Below are 18,362 nucleotides of genomic sequence, written 5' to 3'. Positions count from 1 at the left end.
AGACGAGGCCCCGGTTGCTGCTGGCAGATACGACGGGCATTGGCACGTCCAGAGTGACTCGCTGCTGAGGCATCTGCCCCCAAAATGCTGTGAGGGATGTGACTTCACCATTACCACGTTGGCATTTCTCCTCATTCCGCCGTTCACTCAGCAGAAGCACCTCCGCTTGCCACCAGGCCGAGAGCCTCGGCCCATGGCCCTGCGCAGGCTTTGGGATCACAGGGGCTGGTGGCCACCCCCAAGGGCTTGTAAAGAGATTTTTTGTGCAGAACCGGCCTCCTTCCCCCTGCCTCCAGCCCCGACCACTCGATATCTGCTGCCAAAAGCCTGCAGAAGCAGGGGCACCCGCCCAGGCCGCAGCTGGGTCACGCAGCCCAGCAGCTGAGGCCAAGGGGGGGATTTTGGTATCCCAGCCCCAGCCAAGAGCAGCACGTGTTGTGTGGGGGCAGGGGACCCCTCACAGCCGTGGCATTGGAGGCAGACAACAGCCCTCGCTATCTATTTTCAGCACGTTCCTGCCCTCCTCGGCTCTCATTATTTATAGGGTTCAGAGGAGGCAGCCAGCCCGGCGAGGTGCATGGGCACGGAGCTGCTCAGGAACACCCCAGGCACCCTCCTTTGGTGTTCCCCCGCTGCTCGGTCAGCACAAATGCCTCGCTGTTAGCATGACACGGATCCTTCTGCACAGGGCCAGGACAGCTGCACTGTAGCACAGCAGCTCTACATAAAGTGGCTCTACACTATGCCTTGATAGATAGGCCAAAAAAAAAAAAAAAAGGGTTCCATGTACCCAATTGTACCCAATAATGTCCCATTAATAAGACTGTAGGGGTTCCCTATACCCAATTTCACATAGCGTCCTGTTAATAAGACTGTAGGATACCACAGAAACTTGCCTCCTCGTGCGCAGGCATGCAGGCCACGAAGCATACCTGGCATGCTGTGTCCTCCAGCTCCATCCCGCGGGGCTCAGAGCCTCGGAGACTTCCCAGGGGAAAGGCTGGGACATATCGAATCGAACCTGGGCACAGGACCCAGCACAGACCTTAGCAAACTAGCCGGAGTCTCTCTCTTCTTTAATGTTTGCATCAAGTTTGAAGTAGCTTCTGCTGTAGCTAGACCACGACAGGGTTGCAGCAGATGCGCACACGCATGAAGTCAGCCTGTGTAAGAAGAAAACCCTCTTCCCTAACAAGAGCCCTCACAACTGTCCTCATCACTGTGGAATTTGAGTGCCTTCCAGAAGGGTATTAATCAACGGGGCTTTCATTTGTCATGCGGAGGTCATTCACCGTCCCACAGGGTCTAATTTGGCCCAGAGAGTTCAGTTTATCTGCTGATGTAGGGAGAAAAATATTAATAAAAGCTTGACTTTCAAGCTTTGCTTGTGTGAAAGCATCGCGTCTATCCCATTTGCAGCAGCTCAGCTGAATTCGTTCCTCAAGCCTGGGCCGAGCACACCCCAGGACTTCGCGGTAGGGTCTGGGCTGTCTGCAAGCACAGCCATCCAGCTGGCGAGCCAGTAAATGCTGCATGAAGGAAGCAATTATATTAAAGTCTTCTTTACGGGATTATAGTTTGATCTGGACTATTGTACAGCCAGCCAGGAAGCACTATTCCTTCTTAATTAGAATCTCATTTCAGGAAAAGTGAATTATAAAGCCAGACGCTTTAACAGGCAGGCGGAAGCAGTTAGCTTACCTGCTTGCACGGGGCAAACCTCTCTTCGGCGTCTTCCTCTTCCAGGTCCTCCCGTTGCATTGTCCTGCAGCCCGTGGCACAACCACTACTGAATTTACCCCCGGCTGCAGGCAGCAGAAGCCCCTCTGGGAAGCCAGGAGCCTCCCTCCAGGAGCTGGGCACTCCAGACCCGGCCATAGCCAGGCAGGCGAACGGTAACACAACCACGTTCGGTGCAGGACTTCCCGAAGAAGTCACACACTTCAACTTTCCTTTGCCATGGGAACCGATCGTAAGGGTGATGTAAATCCTTCCGTTTATCAGTGAGGAGAGAGAACGTGTCCCTAAGAGAATCAGCTCAAGTTCCTCACCCATTCCCTTGAAGCTGCCTGACGAGGCAGACATCTAACCTGAAAGTGGTTCTCTGCAGGAAGGACTCCAAAGCACCCACCAAAAAACAGAGGATTTAACATAAATATAAATAACTGTAATATATATATATAAATAACTGTAATGTATATATATAAATATAAATATTGTAACGATGGTATTTAGAGCACAAAAGGTAGAACTAGTGGAAATGATCACACAAGAGGAAATGGAAAGCATTTCAGAAGCACGAATGGGCCTCTTACTTGAAAAAGGCACCTTTCAAAGCACAAGGTTGCTTTCTACAGCCCTCACTCCACTGCTTCCTTGCCCCAACCACCTCAAGTTCAGCTTGCTGAGAGTACATCAACAGGCAGTGCAAAGCCAAACGCCAGCCATTATGTTAACTCGGTGACAAACAAGGTAGAATTGGATGATAACTGAATTAGATCAAAGTTGCTTTCGGTTTCTGGATTTAGCTCAAAAGACCGCTTTTTCTTCCATCTTTGAGACGGCAGCTCTGACAGCAGGCCTTTCGGTGAGACTCAGACATGTGTTTGGCACCTACACAATAACCGTTGTGTGGGGTGGGCACGGCAAACACTGATCAAAGAACATTTCTGGTTAACTAAGAACAAAAGCTTACACCTCTAGCATCCTAAAAAAAATTAATAAAAAAATACAGTTCCACCCTCTTTAAACTCCACCAGATTTGCAGAACTTACCCTAAAAGTCTCTGTCTGGTTGTGGATTAAGACGAGATGAATCAGGGCAAGACAAGCATAATTTCCTGAGTTTCTGGAAAGAAGCTGTCCCATTTTCGAACCCATGACTCCAAACGTCAACAGTCTCTTTCCAGAGAACTGTAAACACTAGATGCTTTTCACCCAGCGTGAGCTTTATCTGACCCGAGGACAAGGAATTGTAAAGTGGAATGGATGTGAGTCATCTTTGCTAGCATCCATCATGAAGAAACCATGAGAAGGATGGATGACCACACCGTTCAAGGACGTGACCGGGCAGGAGACCTGCCGCTGCTCCTGTAAACCTGGCCACTGACCTCATTTTTGTAAGTTCTGAGAAACTGCAGCTCCTGCCGGTGTCATCTGGAATGCCAGGTGCTTACCCCAGGGGGGAGGAAGAGACATTCAGTGCTCCTCTAAAACACCTTCCTCCCCACACTGCATGCAAAGTGCACGTTTGCTTTACAGTATTTCGGAAAGAGCCACAAACTTCAGAGTTCAGAAACTCTTTGTGCAGCCCAAGACCAGCATAAGACATCCAAGAACAATTTTCAGACCACGCTTTCTGATACACTGAAGTATGCCTGGACAGAAAATTTTAACAGAAGCAACCGCATCTCCCCGAGCAATAGAAAAATGCTCCGACATTATTACCAAATGAGGAATTACAGCTATTTCTTGCTAAAGCTCTCATGCTGCAACTCTAATGACTCACAGAACGGCAGCAACTGCTCAGAGTATTTTGGCAGTTACTGAACACCTTTAAGCAAGGTTAAAAAAAAAATAAAATTGCAGCAGCTCGTTGTTTAGGAAGGTTTTACAGCATGTAGCTCTCTACTTAGGAGGATGGGTGCTCCAACTGCTTGCAATGGACTACCTCCACCTCTCTTTGGTTTGCAATGTACTCGATTATTGACCTCTATGCTTCTGTGAGGGAGCAATGAACAGGCAGAGTAGGGCCATTAAAAAGCTACCATCAGCTGTGTTATCTGAATGCAGGAAGACTTCCAAGTATATCCTGAAGCATCAGTACGGCCCTTAAGCTTTCTCGGGAGTGTTTTTTTCTTCTCATCAGCTGAAAGTTTAAAAGCATTTTTCAGAGGCCAAGTGGCTTTAAATGAGCTTTCAGTGAGGCAACATCTTGTCATGACTAACACAACTGAATTTCTTGTAGCAGGGGAAAAAGCCTATTCATATGTATATCAGGGAATCGCATGACAAACCTCAGTACTGGCAAGTTTGAGCATCTTCTGCTTCAACGAAGCTGCCTTCTAGCCCCAGAAGAGCAACCTGAAAGCAAAGCAGCCTGCACCCAAACTGATTCCAAAGGCAATGCAGTGGAAGCAGCAAATAGGTAAAAGCAAATTTGGAGAAGTGGAAGGCTGTAAGGATGTAAGCCGTTCTCACAGCTGGTCTATCACAGCCGCATGATACTGTATTGTTTTTAATCTGCAGTTTTCAACTTCAGATTTCTGAGACCAGACCAGGCAGATGTGGCCTTCTGACACATTGGATTATGTTTTTGATTTTTTTTTGCATTCTATTCTGATAAGCAGAGCACACCCAGATACATTCTCAGAGTATTTCCTTTCATAAAATAAAAATTTATAAATCAAATAAACGCATGTAACAGCTGCTTTTACGGCATGTGCCAACACTAGCACATGCCACAGCTTGAAAAATATTATTCTAAATCTTTGTCTATGTCTTTGCAGTATAGTATAGTTCTACTGACCTTCCAGGAAATTATTTCCTATCATTATAAGATTTGATTCATTACATCCTGATGTGAACTCCAGGGATTACTGGCAGAGCCAGATCACAGCCACCACTGTGACCGCTCAGCGAAGGGGTGAACCAAGAAGTTCTGTGACATTCCTAGTGAACACGACCGGTCAAAAAAGTCTCCGTTGTGCTTCACCCTCTGGAGGAATTTATTGTTACAGTTGTTCCTCGAACTAAATTGCTGTGAAGATTTTAAGTACAGAACGCTGTATGAAAAAAGAAAGCCACCGTTTGCACACTTAGGTTTCCTCAGGTGTCTTTTCCTGTGTATACACCATATCTACTCTGTGGTGAGCCAATGAAACTGAGACTTCAGGCTTCTATCACCAAGAACAATCTTTATTTTTCATCTTTTACCACTGTGTTGCTCATTAAGTGCATAACCAACCATCCTATGAATGTAAAAGCATCTAATGAAGTGAAGGGGACTCTCCCTGGCAAACCTTAAAAACTCTCAAAATAGTAAAAAATAAAAATAAAAAAAATAATAAAAATTCTTTGATTAGACTCTCCTGTTAACACAGAATGACAGCAAACCAATCAAAAAGTAAACGTAGTCATGACACCTTCAATCTCTGGTACTAATGATGTCCAGCTTAAACAGCTGTCACAGTTGCACTAAGCTCTTCACTGAGTCCTGTGGTGGGTAGAGTCCGTGGTGATGACAGCACAGTTTCTTTCCATCTTGTCCGTAAGGACAGTGAAGATATATTTCATGATTGCTACAAATTCACCTGATGTTATTTCATTTTTTTTTCCAGTACAAAACAATTACAAACAGGTTTTCTACAATGAAATAGAAAATTAAAAAAAATAATAAAAATCTCCGTTAAAAACTATTTAAAATGTATATAATACTCCTATTTCAATCATGTAGTTATAAATATATTATGGACCAAGTACTGCCAAAAAATATTTTGGAAGTCCATAACAGCACTACAAGCAACAGCCACTTACTTAAAAACCTGTCGTTCACTTCAAACCACTGATCCTTTAATATCTTAAAAAATATGGCAAGATCCTATTTGTACAAAAAGACATCATTGAATGCCACAATACATACATTGCATGATATTTACTGCATTATCTATTTCACTTCACAGTCTCCCTTACAGAGGAAGGTGCTGCAGAGTTTACTAAGCACAACACGCTTTCATTTGAAGAGGAGATCCTTATCAGTTCCAAGGTACCTTCCTCCCTAAGACACGGTTGGTGATTTTCTGAAAGATAAAAACAAAGCGGTAGAGACCAGTATTATCCCTCTAAAAATTAAAAACACCAAGCATGAGTACAGCTTATATATGTGACTCTAAGAAATGACCGTTCACACGTTTTAGGACAGCTACAGCAGCCTCGCTGTTTCACACGCGTCATTACAAAAAACACCAGGACATCCCTGTGCTGGCTGCTGTGGAAATGAGCAGAAGCAAGTATGAAGAGTCAGAGCACATCTTGACATTAGCTGATAGATAGTTTCCACAGTCTCTCTTCAGCTTTTGAAGGCAAACCTCTGGGCTTCACGCGAGCCTCTTGTTCCCTAGCTCACAGTGTTTATGAAAGGACACAGAAAAGAGGAGAACTAGAGAATTACAGGGAAGAGCGACAAGGATAGTGGAAGACACAGAAATTGCATTTTCTACAATAAACCACTGAAGAAATTAGGACTCTACACCGTGGCGGGAGGGATGAGCCGTATCTGAAGAGGAAGCAATGAGCAAGTGAACATCTACATGATTCTGAGAAAGCCTGAAGTAGGCGAAAAGGTGGTGTTAGTTACAAGCCTAAAAAAAAAAAAAAACACAAGTAGGCAAGTTCATGAAAGAAAAAAACATCAGTATATGAAGGATGCCTCGAAGTCCCTTGGACACAAATCACACAAGACTGTTAAAGCACCTCAGAGGAGCACTACTGGTGCTGGCTCCATTACACTGCTCTTCCCCAGGCACCTGCTAGCACGACCCACTCTTCCAACGGGCAATTCAGGCACTGAAACATCGCTCTGCTAGCTCAGACAGCACACTGCTGGTGTTCTGAAGCATGGCACACATTTGTGTGGCTTTACACAAGCGTGAGATGAAGAGCTCATGTCTTACAAACGGAATGATAAGGGCATTCCCTGACGTGACCTTTTGCGTTACCCAGAGGTATGCAACATGCAGCTCAGATCTTTATACACATATATATATTTATAGAGTACACAGCATGTGTATGAATTATATACACATGATATACAGTGTATAGACTATTCACACTAACACAGTATGCATTCTGCATACATCTCTATATATACATACAAAACGCAAAGCTGCTGACACGAATCTCAGTGTGGAATGTCCCCAGGAACTTCGTGAAGCCTCAGGTCTCGAAAGCCTTACCCACACAACCTCTGAGCCTGCCCTTCAGCTCACAGGCCAGCTTGCAACTTAATAAGCAAACGCAGCGAGCGATGAGATGCTATCTCCCCTCTTTGCTCCACTTCCTGGAAGTGGCTACAAAACAGACTAAGAAGAAAACCATGATGCTGTCAAGAGAGAAAATGTAGCCAAGGGGATGAAAAACAAACATAAGAGAATCTTGTAAAGCAGCAGCAAAGTGCAATTCGGTTTTACACCTCTAGAAATGAGCGCTGTTTCCTTTGAGGTAGCGACACCTTGTGGCCCCTGTCTTGCATAGGCTCTAAAAGAAGTGTCGCATCCACACGCAAAAAACTTCAGTACTCCTGAAAGCTAATGCTTAATAAATAAATAAATAAATAAATAAATAAAAAATAAAAGCTACATGGAAGTATGTAGCTCAATAACTTTGCTATCCCCTTTACGGAGGTTTCTCTCATGCTTCATGTTTACAAAAATGACACACTACGTGCAGCGAACAGAAGAGCATCAGTAACAGAACAAATTTGTACCTGCTGAACTCAAAAAAAATTCAATTTCACGTGAGTAGGGTTGGAAGAGTTCCTTATGATTTATGCTGCCATCAGATCAGAAATCTGTCTCAAACGTAGTCTTCAAAATTAAAGGGCTTGCACCATTCCGTTATCTAACTAGTGTAATTTTATGCTCTGTTTGAAAGTAAAAATAGAGAAGGGACAGAACATCGGCCCAGACCCATGTGTATGTTGTGATAAAAATAACTTTTCAGATAGCAAAGTTAAGAACTTAACAATTCCAAAAGTTCAGGCGGCAGGCACAGCCCTCTCAGCTGCCTTCTAGCGCATGAATTCTGATGTTTGCTGTTATACGAGGATCCCCTCCTAGCTTAGTAATAACAAAACTTATTTCACTCCCTTTCCTTCTCACCGCATTGCCACGGCAGCATATGAACAACTCAGAACAAGCACTGCCAGCCCTTGCTTCTCGGGTGTCCTGTGTGAGTATTTTTACTTGTGCTTTACAAAAGGAAAAGTGGATTTTGGTTAAGATGTGTTTGTTAATTTGGGACCCTGTTTTGAGCCCCATAAACTCCGTTTCACCCCACCCCCCATAACCTGTGCACTAATTTAAGTTCATCATCATCATCTGCTCCCTACAGCTAACGAGAAGAGAGATGCTGCCTCCAGGGAGCAGTGTGCCCCGCATAATAGTTGTTCACACTGGAAACACACAGCTGTGTTTTCTCCTTGGGATGCATTTTTAAGAAGCTGGTGTGCATTTTTCCTTCTGAAGACCTGACAAATTATATCAACATGCACTTATACCTAACATATCCCTAAATACTGCTGCAAGGGTTTCATTCACAAGTGATACTGGCAAACACTTGTCCACGGTCATGTATATAAGGACGAGTGTGTGTGCACGTTTAATTCACTGCTTCCCTACGCAGACATTAAACACCCTTAACCAGTGAGCCTTCAATGCACAGCAGAAACAGCCTGCACGTGGTACTGGCAGCTAACCACATCCTCAGAGCCATCTGCACTACAGTCAGTGAGGTGTACACCTAGTTTTGCTTCTTACATTCAAGAAAGTGTCCCAGAGCCATATTACATCATGGTTGATATGTAATACACTTAGGGTGTAAGTACTCTTTGTTATGATAACAAATAATAATGGTGCTAGGAGAGGAGAGTGCTCAAATTCTCATTTACTGAGCAAAAACTAGAGCAGCAGGTAAGACATCCCCCTCCTTCCCAGCTGTTTCACTGGTGCTCCTCTTCCAGCTATTAATATTTAGTGCTAACCTACTGAGCCGCACCCTCACCTGGGGTGGCTGTGGCACGAGTACATCCTTCCCCCACCAAGATGTCCAGTGCTAGCCTGTCAAAATCCAAAGAGAGGACAACAAAGATTCATTAGGGACAAGTCATGCCCCTGAACACTGACCTGGAGTCAGAGAATATAGGTACCATGCCCAGCTCCGCCACTGACCCAAACGCAGCCTTGAGTAGGGCACTTGAGGGTCTAACCCCTCTCCCTTCCCAAGCTTTGTCTCTAGATGCATGTCAAACGATTTGGGATAGAACAACACCTCATACAAACCTAGCAGGTGGCAACAGGACTCCTCCAGGAGACTGCAATTAACATAAAAGTCAGGTTTATTCTAGAGCACTGATCTGCTGCATCATCAGCAGTTCACAAACTTGTCACTGTAAGAGATACTCAGGCCAGTTTGGATACCGTGAAGGATGATTTACATGATAAAACCCTAGATTACGTATGTTTTTAGTCTAGCTTTTGTACCAGCATAACAAAACAGTTTTCTCCTAATATTCTGTGTCATCTTTGGAGCCATTCCACAAAATCTGTGGCTCTTTTTTCCCTGACACACAATCGGATCTGCTTTAGAAACTGATGCTCTCAGCAACACATTAACAAAATTCTAAACAAACTATTCACTGTATTTACAGCTACTCACTACAGCTATTCTGCATCATCAAGGAAGACAAAAGATTACAGTATTTACTGCAATGAATCACCATCCTCTTGCAATCAAAACAACACTTGTACACAAAACTTTCAATATGATTCCCTCTTCTTCCAGCTGATTACACTGCTTCAAGTGAGTTACTGCCAACATTCATCAACTCGAAGACCTTACTGTACTGGCATCTGAGATTCTCAGACTAGTAGAAAAATATGTTGTGAATATACAGTGCAAAAGCATAACAGCAAATTCAAGTCATTCTAGTCATAAGTACCCACAACCAGATTAGGAAGGTATTCTGGATAATACACCGCATTACAAGCCCCTGCTTTTAAAATCCAATTACTGCTGTTCCTAACAAATAACTGTTATTCCAGCTCTGGTAGAACAACTCAGCCAGAAAAGAGTTGCAGTGCTAAAAACTGAAGTGTAAGCTTAAGATCCAGAAGAAAAAAAAATCAGTTTTCATTTTTAATGCATGTCCTTAAACCAGTGAGGCCTCTAATGAATTTTATTGCCTATTTCCTGAGTTCTGCAGAAGGCTGCATTTATTGGTACATGGGTTAGACAGCAAGAAGGTGAGTCAGGTTAGAACCTCAGTGTTGATAACAGACTGCTGTTTCCCATCTTTTAGCTTTTACTGTCTTAAGAGAAAGCGTTTGGATGGCTGAAACAGCTCAAAAAGGGATACAGTGGTCAGCCTGAGAGATGTGCATCACAGAAGGGACTGATTGGCCTCCTCTGTTTTATCACATCACTCATTGTATATAAATTGATATGCTTTGTTACACAGAAATACAAGATAATAAGATGTGTGCATATAGGAGGAGAGATAGACAGAAGACTCTTTTCCTTATTACTCATTGTGATTAACCCAGGAGAGTCTCTAGCACGCAGCTCTTCAATCTTTCTGTCATTAATAAAACCTAAGCTTGACACACATAAAGCACTTGTTAAAAAACTTGGACAGCCAGGGAGGAAGAGCGCTAGCAGCATTGCTGGCTAGGACAGAAGCAGCTCCCTGCATGGGTCTCTCCACTTCACGGCAGAACGGGTCAGGATTCAGCAGAGCCCTAGAGCGACCCAGCCAAAAGGGCCCCACAGATTCCTTCTCCTCCTCCACACAAAAATCCTGGAGTCCTCACCTCATCTTTGATCTGTTGCTGGTTGTACGGTGAGACCGCAGCACAGGAACTGTTCATAAAGTGCTGGTCAGTGTTTGTGGTTCAAAACTAGTCACACTCACGCTTGGGGATACCAGTTTATTCCACAGTTTGCCAGACAGAGCTGATCCTAGGCTGATCAGTGCCAGTGCATACTATCAGCCGAACAGGCATTTAATTGTGAAATCCACAGCCCTCAAATTTAATTACCACCAGGACTGCCAATTCTCCACTGGAGAAAAGTTAGAAATGACAACTCCAGGCTTTTTTTTAAACATGGCTATAAAGTTATCTGTGAATATTGTAAGTTAAAGCCATCTGCAGCAAGAGTACACAAGAGCTACAACAGCAGCCTTCAATTCTAGGAGCTTATTTATGGAGTATCTCCTTTGGATATGCTCCACAGCCCACCTTGTTCTGCTCTCAAGACTCTGCACATGGCCTTTTTTGTATGCTGCTTACATGGGACTATGCTTCCTTGTTGGTTTTTTTTCCTCCCCCACACAATATGTAGGTACTGGAAGGATTTCCAGGTTAGATGTTTGTGGGGTTTTTTGTTCCACATTTTTATAAGCTTGACTTCTTTGACCCTGATTATTCTAATCACCTAGCATCTGCAAAATAATACCACAGAATTAGCACTCAGTATTACTATAAAGCTTGTGACCTCACGGAAAAAAAAAAATCTAACACGTTCCAATATAAGCACTTGACCAGAACACCTACCGTTTTGTAAAGCTGTGCTTTCAGGCGGTACGAGTTGTATTCCAATTTCCGCTTCTCTTCCTCTCGCTTCTTCTGCACTTCTGGCAGCTGCTCGTAGATCCTTAATGTAAATACAAAAAGTCAAAAATAGTGACTTGGCAGGAAGGAATTTATCGATGTAAAAAAAATTCTCCTTTTTATCTTCACATTCTGTTAAAGGCTACTGGCCAACCACAATTGTATTTGGGGTTTTACTAGTGTCGCACATGGAAAATTTGGAATACGCAGCAGTTGCAATACCAGAAGTTCCCACAATCCATAATGCCGTTCTCTTACAAGCAGCACCTCCCAAAAGCAGTATTTGTAGCACTGAAACGACCATACAGCTGCTCTTATTACCCAGATGCAGAAGGTGGAGCTTCGATATCACCCGTGCAGAACGGCTTTGTTGCTTTGAAGGTGTGCTGCTTTGAAGGTGTGCTGCTTTGGAGTAACACGTTTACCCATTAACAGCAATATCCTTACGACAAGCATAACTTGAATTAAGCTGTTCAGGAATCTTTTCTGCCCAAATGCTGCCTTGCCTTGATCAATGCTTTGTCTTCTCCCCTGCTGAACTACTCCCATAGCAGAGCCAAACAGCAAGCGATGCTCTGAAATAAAAACGAAGGTGCCTAATGCTCACCCCAGTGTCAGCGCACTGTTCTAGACCGTTTTATATGGTGCCACCTAAAGAAGGGACCTAATTGCTAAGATGGCAGAACAGTGCTGACACTGCCTCCCCCAAATCTTCCTTTAAGATCATAGGGCTTTACTCAGTTCATGACAGTGGTTGCCAGGAACCATGCAGCTTCAAAAAGATTACAGTCTATGGGACATGAAAATGAACCTTGTTCAAAATTCCAGTCCCATTATATTTAAAGCAAGACAGATACTATAACTCCTTCCTTAACGTACTGACTTGATAATCAGCAATAGGAGGAGGAAAGGAAAAAAAAAAAATGTTACAATACCGCAAAGGTACAGTTTTAAGAGACTGCTTCATTCTTACGTCAACATGATAACAACTTTCCATAATTACTGTTCACTTTGAATATTTTAAATGCATCTATGCCTTCAACTCCTATTATCTGAAAGTGCTTCAACCCATTCCGTTTTGAAAACTGCAAATCAATACAGCCCACCAGCCGGGAGGGAGGAGAGGCGTCTTTCACAGTTGTCTTGGTCCTAACTCCAGCAGGAAAATAAGTTATTCTTCAAAACAGCAAAAGAAGTGATGGAGGCAAACGAGTCAACCTGCATTGATTTGCTATTTAGTCAGTAAGACTCAGGTGTTACTTCCATGTTTCAAAGGACAGAAGGACTAGAAATTAGCAGGAAAACAAACTAAAATGAAAGTGAAAGATGACTATGTAGGCAGAATCAACAAAGCAAGGAATCATATGTAAAATTTTGATAAGTATTGACTTTTATGTCCTAATTCCCCAGTATCAGCTATGGAGAGCCACACTCGTTTGTACAAGCATTACACAAGCGTGGGTATCAATCCATCACAGTTGAACTGATGAGCTTATGTTCTCTGAAGGCAAGGAAATACAAATCCAACACCAGGAAATTCTTTAACAGGCCACTTAATATTGCATCTATAGAGACAACTGTTATTAGATTTAAAAAATAATAAAGAAAATACAGGAACTGTTTCCATGACCTACCTCTTTGCGTATATTCCTATTCTCCTACTCTGTCTGCAGCTGCTCTTAAGGTCATCTTTCTAAAAATGTCACTACCCACAATGCTGCTACAGAAAAGAGGAAGTAAACCATATTTGGATGCTTATTTTCCATCTCTGATGCTTTGCTGACAGGCAGCAGAGGGTGCTAGGTCTATAGAAGTGCTACTGAAGCAGGGGGGTTGGGGTTTTGTTTTACTACCATCTCACCATTCACTAATGGCTTTACCATTCTAGGGCTCCCCTCAATGAAAGATCAAGGTTTACCACACACTGATTCGTCCCACCATAAAGATATTTAGAGCAAGAAATGGACAAATCAGAATTGTAGGTAAACTCACTGAAAATGGTTTTCATTAGCTCTAGCTAATTTACCACAAGAAATTCCACTTATACCCTCGCAGAGAAAAAGCAAAAGCTTCTGTACTCATTATAGGTGTGGATTTCAGAAGAATGGTAGAGAATAAATGACTTCTCAGATCCAGCTGAGAGTTGGAGTATGACAGCAGTAAGAACAAAAAAATGTCACCGAGTGCGACTGCCTGAATCAGTCTCCATAGAAATCCTGCTGACTTCGGTATTATGAAACCAGAGTTTCTGAAAAATACTTGAGTTCAGATATGCTGATTACACAGCCCAAGTGACCTGAATCCAAATCCTTCCATTTCCACTAAAACATGGAGGTACATTCCTGGGGGAGGCTGGCATATTTACCACTTCTGTCGCCTTTTAACTAATGCCCTAAAAATACTGTTAAATGCCAAAGGCTATTGAAATAACACACCCTTTTTGTCCCCTAGCACATATATCACAGGGTTTATTTTATATATTGTGTATTCCAGTGGATAGTTTGCAGAATCACTATGTGATTTAGGCTGGAAAAGACTCCTGGAGGTCACCTAGTCCAACCTCTTGCTAAAGCAGGACTAACTTCAAGGCTAGACCAGGTTGCTCAGGCCTCATCCTGGTAAACTTCGGACTGCTTCCAGTGATGGAGGTTGTACCATCTCTGTGGGTCCCAGGTCCAGCATTTCACGACCCTCTTTGTGAGAAACTCATTTCCTTGTCTCTCTCCTTAACCGTAACACATCACCACTGCCACGTGTCCCATCACCATACACCTTCAAGAGAAGTCTTTCTTCTGCCTTCTCTCAACTCCCCTTTTCTGGCAGGGGAACACCAGTGCCACATCCCCACCTCCAGCCTTCTCCTCCCCAGCCTCCACAGCTTCTCTTCACACACCACATGTTCCAGCCCTGTCTGTTTTGCTGGCCTCCACCAGACTCAGGCCACTTGGTTAATAACGCCCAGAACAGGTCACAGGATCCAGCTGCGGTCCCATGAGCACGAAGCAAAGGAAATATCTGCTTCTCACCTGTATGAAACCCACCGTGTGGCTAGCCTTCATCACTGCAGGAGCACAATGCTGATTGCTATCGATTTGCTGTTCACCAAGCATCAGGCCACAAAGCCTTTTTCTAAGGGGCCACTGCATGAGCAGCCTGTCCTCAGGGGCTGCCAATGCCCTGATGGGGTGGTTGTGCCCCCAGGAGACATTTGATAGTTCTTGTTGATGATCTTGGCCCTTTCCAGCCCGCAGACGTCTCCAGAACCTCCAGAGCTACTCTCAGGCATACCAACTGTTCCTCCCAAAAAACTGTCTGTTCCTCCCAAAAAACTGCTGAGGTGTGTTCCACCCCATTGCTACTGATGAAGATGCAATGAAACAGTTCTGGCCCTAAATACTGTCCATAACACAAATCTTTCCCTTCATGTAGCACCTGCATTTGGTGCAACAAAGCACTTACACGATCAGAGAGAGCTTCGTGAGTTACAAATTTATGTTTAAGTATTTCTGCTGTTTCTCAGGTGGTACCTTTCAACCACCTCCTCTTGTATCTCTATCATTTCAGAATCCAGATGCAATAAAACACCATTTTTTATTAAACCCTTGCATATTCTCTCTGTGGCACAAGTATTACAGATGTTTAATACAACATTAGTGTGTTGTGCATTTAGCTATAAGTTACTTGATTCAAACATAAGACAAAATCTATCACAAGGTGTTTTTTTTTTTCCAAGAGTAAAATCCTCACTATTCCTTTGTGGATAATTATTTCTTCCACACAGCTACCTCCACTTGGTGAAATGGTACCTCACTTCCTGCCCCAATTACCTAGTTTGCTAATGTTTAAAACTATACAGACACTCCATTAGCCTGCACCCTGCATTTCATCTCCTTTTGGGATCCAATATTTGGACAGTTTGCTGTAGTGTTTGGACTGCATATACTGCGGCAGAATACTCAATTTACAAAAAAAGTTTTTTCCAAAATGGTGTCATTTCCAGGATTTTATGAATAGGTGCTTTCTCATTCTGATAAAGTCCCTACATCTTGCACAGGAAAAGCCCAAAGCCCATTTTTTTCTTACAGATACAATTAATCCATCTTTCCTACTCATTTACTCAGGGCACTTATCTATCTGAAACAAAAGTTTCTCAGCCTTACCGTTTAGATCTTTGAACCATTTCACTCTTCGGAATTGTTCTTCTCTTTTCTTTAACCAGGTAACCTAAATAGAAAGTTTTAGGATAAGAGCACAGTGAACAAGTCTGCTTATCACGAAGCATTCTGTTGCATCAATCTTACTCCTTTTTTGGATTTTTACAGATAATATAAAAAATTGTAATACTTTTATTAAAAATACACACATCCTTAAGAACAACAGGTAAATTAATTCATTCCTATAGAACACAAGGAGCAGAACCACAAAAGGTACCTCTGTCAGACAGCATGTGACTTGCATTCCTGTAGCCTTTCCTTTTCTCCGGAGGATTAAATAGCTCTTCGCGTTCAGACTGCAGCACGCTCTGTATCCTCCTTTCCTCCATTACAAGCTTCAGGTGCTTCACCCGCTCGCCAGAGCGGGAGATGAAATCAGGGCGATGCACTGCAAGAGCCTCCTAAGATGGGACGACAAAACAAAATCTAAAGTGGTCAGACAGACTCCCTACAGCTGGAAGAGAATAATCGAAATATCTAATTCATTACCAAAGCATGGGAAAAAAATCCCAAAGCAATATTTGGTATAATGTACAAAATCACGTATCCCTAGTGCTTAGTAGATCCTCAGAGACCTTGTTTAACACACAATTTGTCAACAACAAGAAAACTAACTAGCTGGAAGGAAATAAAATACCCAAAAAAATGAGCAAAAAGGACATAAACCTCGTCTCAAAAAAGCATAGCAAAGTTCACACAAAGTTGAGCCTGTAGAAGATGCCATAACTTATTATGGTCTCCCTTGCTATAAATCAATGGGCACATCAACATTAGCACTTCGGTTTTGATCAAAAGTGGAATTTTCTTTTTTGTTCTCATTTTATTTTTTTTTTTAATATCTCCTGATATCCCTGTTTGCCACGCTTCAGTTTCCATCACAGAGAAGTCTCTAAGCACAGGAACAGATGCAACTGAACTTAAAGAAACTTCAGAAGTGCACCTGCATTAGCACTTGCCACTTTAGCTTTCACTTTTTATGGATGATCTTCTTCAAAAGTATTTCTGTATGCTGTTATCTGTATTTTCCCAGACATTTAGAGTGATCACATTCAATTTCTTCTGGAGTGGACATTATATATGCATGTGCATGAATATCAGCACTTCCAGTGTTTGCACTGTATGAATCAAAGCCCGCTTTAATCGCACACTATGTACATCACACCATTACTTCTGCATGGAAGCAAGTATGACTTGGCATTACTTCAGCTACATTCCCTCTAGTTCTTGAAGCCAAGTGATTTAAGCCCTAAAATATTAGCTCAGTTCAAATAGATGATCGTATTGCGCAAAGTCAGTTTACAATAACAAGCAAACATGACTGATGACTTCATTGTGTTTTGGTTATTTTTTTGTTTTGCCTTTTTAAGGAAGAACGGTCTAACTTGTTGATTTCCAGCAATCATAAAGATGAGTTTACAAAAAAAAAAAAGAACAAAGTGTTTCCACAAGATTCAGCATTACTCCTGACAAAATCCTACAGAGATCCCGGCAGCCTTACAGCAACAGCACAAGAGCGTGCCTTTACCTGTAGCGTAAGCTTCACGAGCGGCCGAAAGGACCTGGTCTCAGCATCTCTTTCTGGAACTGCTTGCTGAGTCACGTTGCTGTGCTGTTGCTCTTGCCAGTTCTTCTCTCGAAGAGGCTCCCTCCAGGGCTTAGTGTTGGTCAGTGGTTCAAACCAAGACGGACCAGGACAAGAATTGGAAAAGTTTTCTTTCCTAGATTCAGATTTCAAATCCTCCGCTTGGACAAACCATGAAATTCCTGTGGAGAAGACCACAGAAGACAGTAAAGATAAAGATACACAATGCCCTTTTTCCATCCCCATCTACGGCCCTTCATGCCCAAGACCTCATTAGCTAAATACAATCTGGGGCCTAACACTGCAATAAATACTCACTTCAGTTATTACACCAATTTCAGTGGGACTCTGTACCAGACACCTTTGGTTGTTTCTGAAGAAGTTTTTTGCCAAGTGTCAGTAAACCAGCAAGCCTCTATCAAACAGCACTTTTGGAAAGGCACAAAATGGCTTCATTTGTAAGTTTCTTTCTTTGTAGAAAGAATATGCCCATGGCAGGGGGTTGGAATTAAATGATTTTTAAGGCCCCTTCCTACCCAAACCATCCTATGAATAGTTACTTATCAGCAATTACACATTTTAAGGAGCCTCTGTATGTGCTAAACCTGATGGCTTTTTATAGACTTTTTTGAAGAACAAATGTTTTACATCTTCCAAATGTTAAATATGTATACAAGAATTAGATTACTCACAGTTTACATACATAATGGGATTTGAATACATCAGCTAGTATTCTGAGCAGATATTCTAAATAAAAATGGTATGAGAGAGAGTGATTTGTCCCTACAACAACAACGATGATGACTAAGGAAAATATTTTTAAACATTTAATCGTGACACTGTGAAGACTGTCAGTAAATTTTAAAAAAATAATCAAGAAACTACTCCATCAGCCCAAAAATGCAACTCCAGCTGAAAGAGGGAAACAAGTCTAGCTCTTCTGGTACCAAATTCTTCCCTTAAATACTCTGGGGAAAAAAAATAAAATAATAATAAAAAATTGTTCTTTGAAGCCTTAGTATATGAAGCAGTAAGTACAACTTAACAGGGTCAAGTTACTCAGAACTTAGCAGAACCTTTTATACCTTGAAAATGAAACCACTTATCTACAAGATTCCTACCTTATCCCCTGCCTTATTCATTGCCTCCTATTTGCTACCTTTATTGGAAAGGCAGCATC

The 18,362-nt window shown here is 42.6% G+C and overlaps 1 protein-coding gene across 4 annotated transcripts in view; it reads right to left on the bottom strand.

Moving 5' to 3' along the window:
• Positions 1-4,861: 4,861 nt before the first annotated feature.
• ALMS1 (ALMS1 centrosome and basal body associated protein) overlaps positions 4,862-18,362 on the bottom strand; it is a 37,086-nt gene continuing 23,585 nt past the window's right edge. For 3 of the 4 annotated variants that reach the window (XM_066997060.1, XM_066997061.1, XM_066997062.1), the window contains exons 9-13: positions 17,126-17,364; positions 15,818-16,001; positions 15,547-15,610; positions 11,330-11,429; positions 4,876-5,797 (exon numbers count right to left, since the gene is read on the bottom strand). In XM_066997060.1, coding sequence (XP_066853161.1) covers positions 5,753-5,797; positions 11,330-11,429; positions 15,547-15,610; positions 15,818-16,001; positions 17,126-17,364 — 632 coding nt within the window. In that variant the 3' untranslated portion in view covers positions 4,876-5,752. Of the gene's footprint in view, positions 5,798-11,329; positions 11,430-15,546; positions 15,611-15,817; positions 16,002-17,125; positions 17,365-18,362 lie in introns of all 4 variants that reach the window. The other variant, XM_066997059.1, reaches the window with a different exon arrangement.

The sequence above is a fragment of the Anser cygnoides genome, chromosome 4 (genome assembly GCF_040182565.1).
Source record: "Anser cygnoides isolate HZ-2024a breed goose chromosome 4, Taihu_goose_T2T_genome, whole genome shotgun sequence".
Taxonomy (NCBI): domain Eukaryota; kingdom Metazoa; phylum Chordata; class Aves; order Anseriformes; family Anatidae; genus Anser; species Anser cygnoides.
Note: the sequence above shows the minus strand (reverse complement) of the source record. Positions and strands in the feature narration are given on the sequence as shown.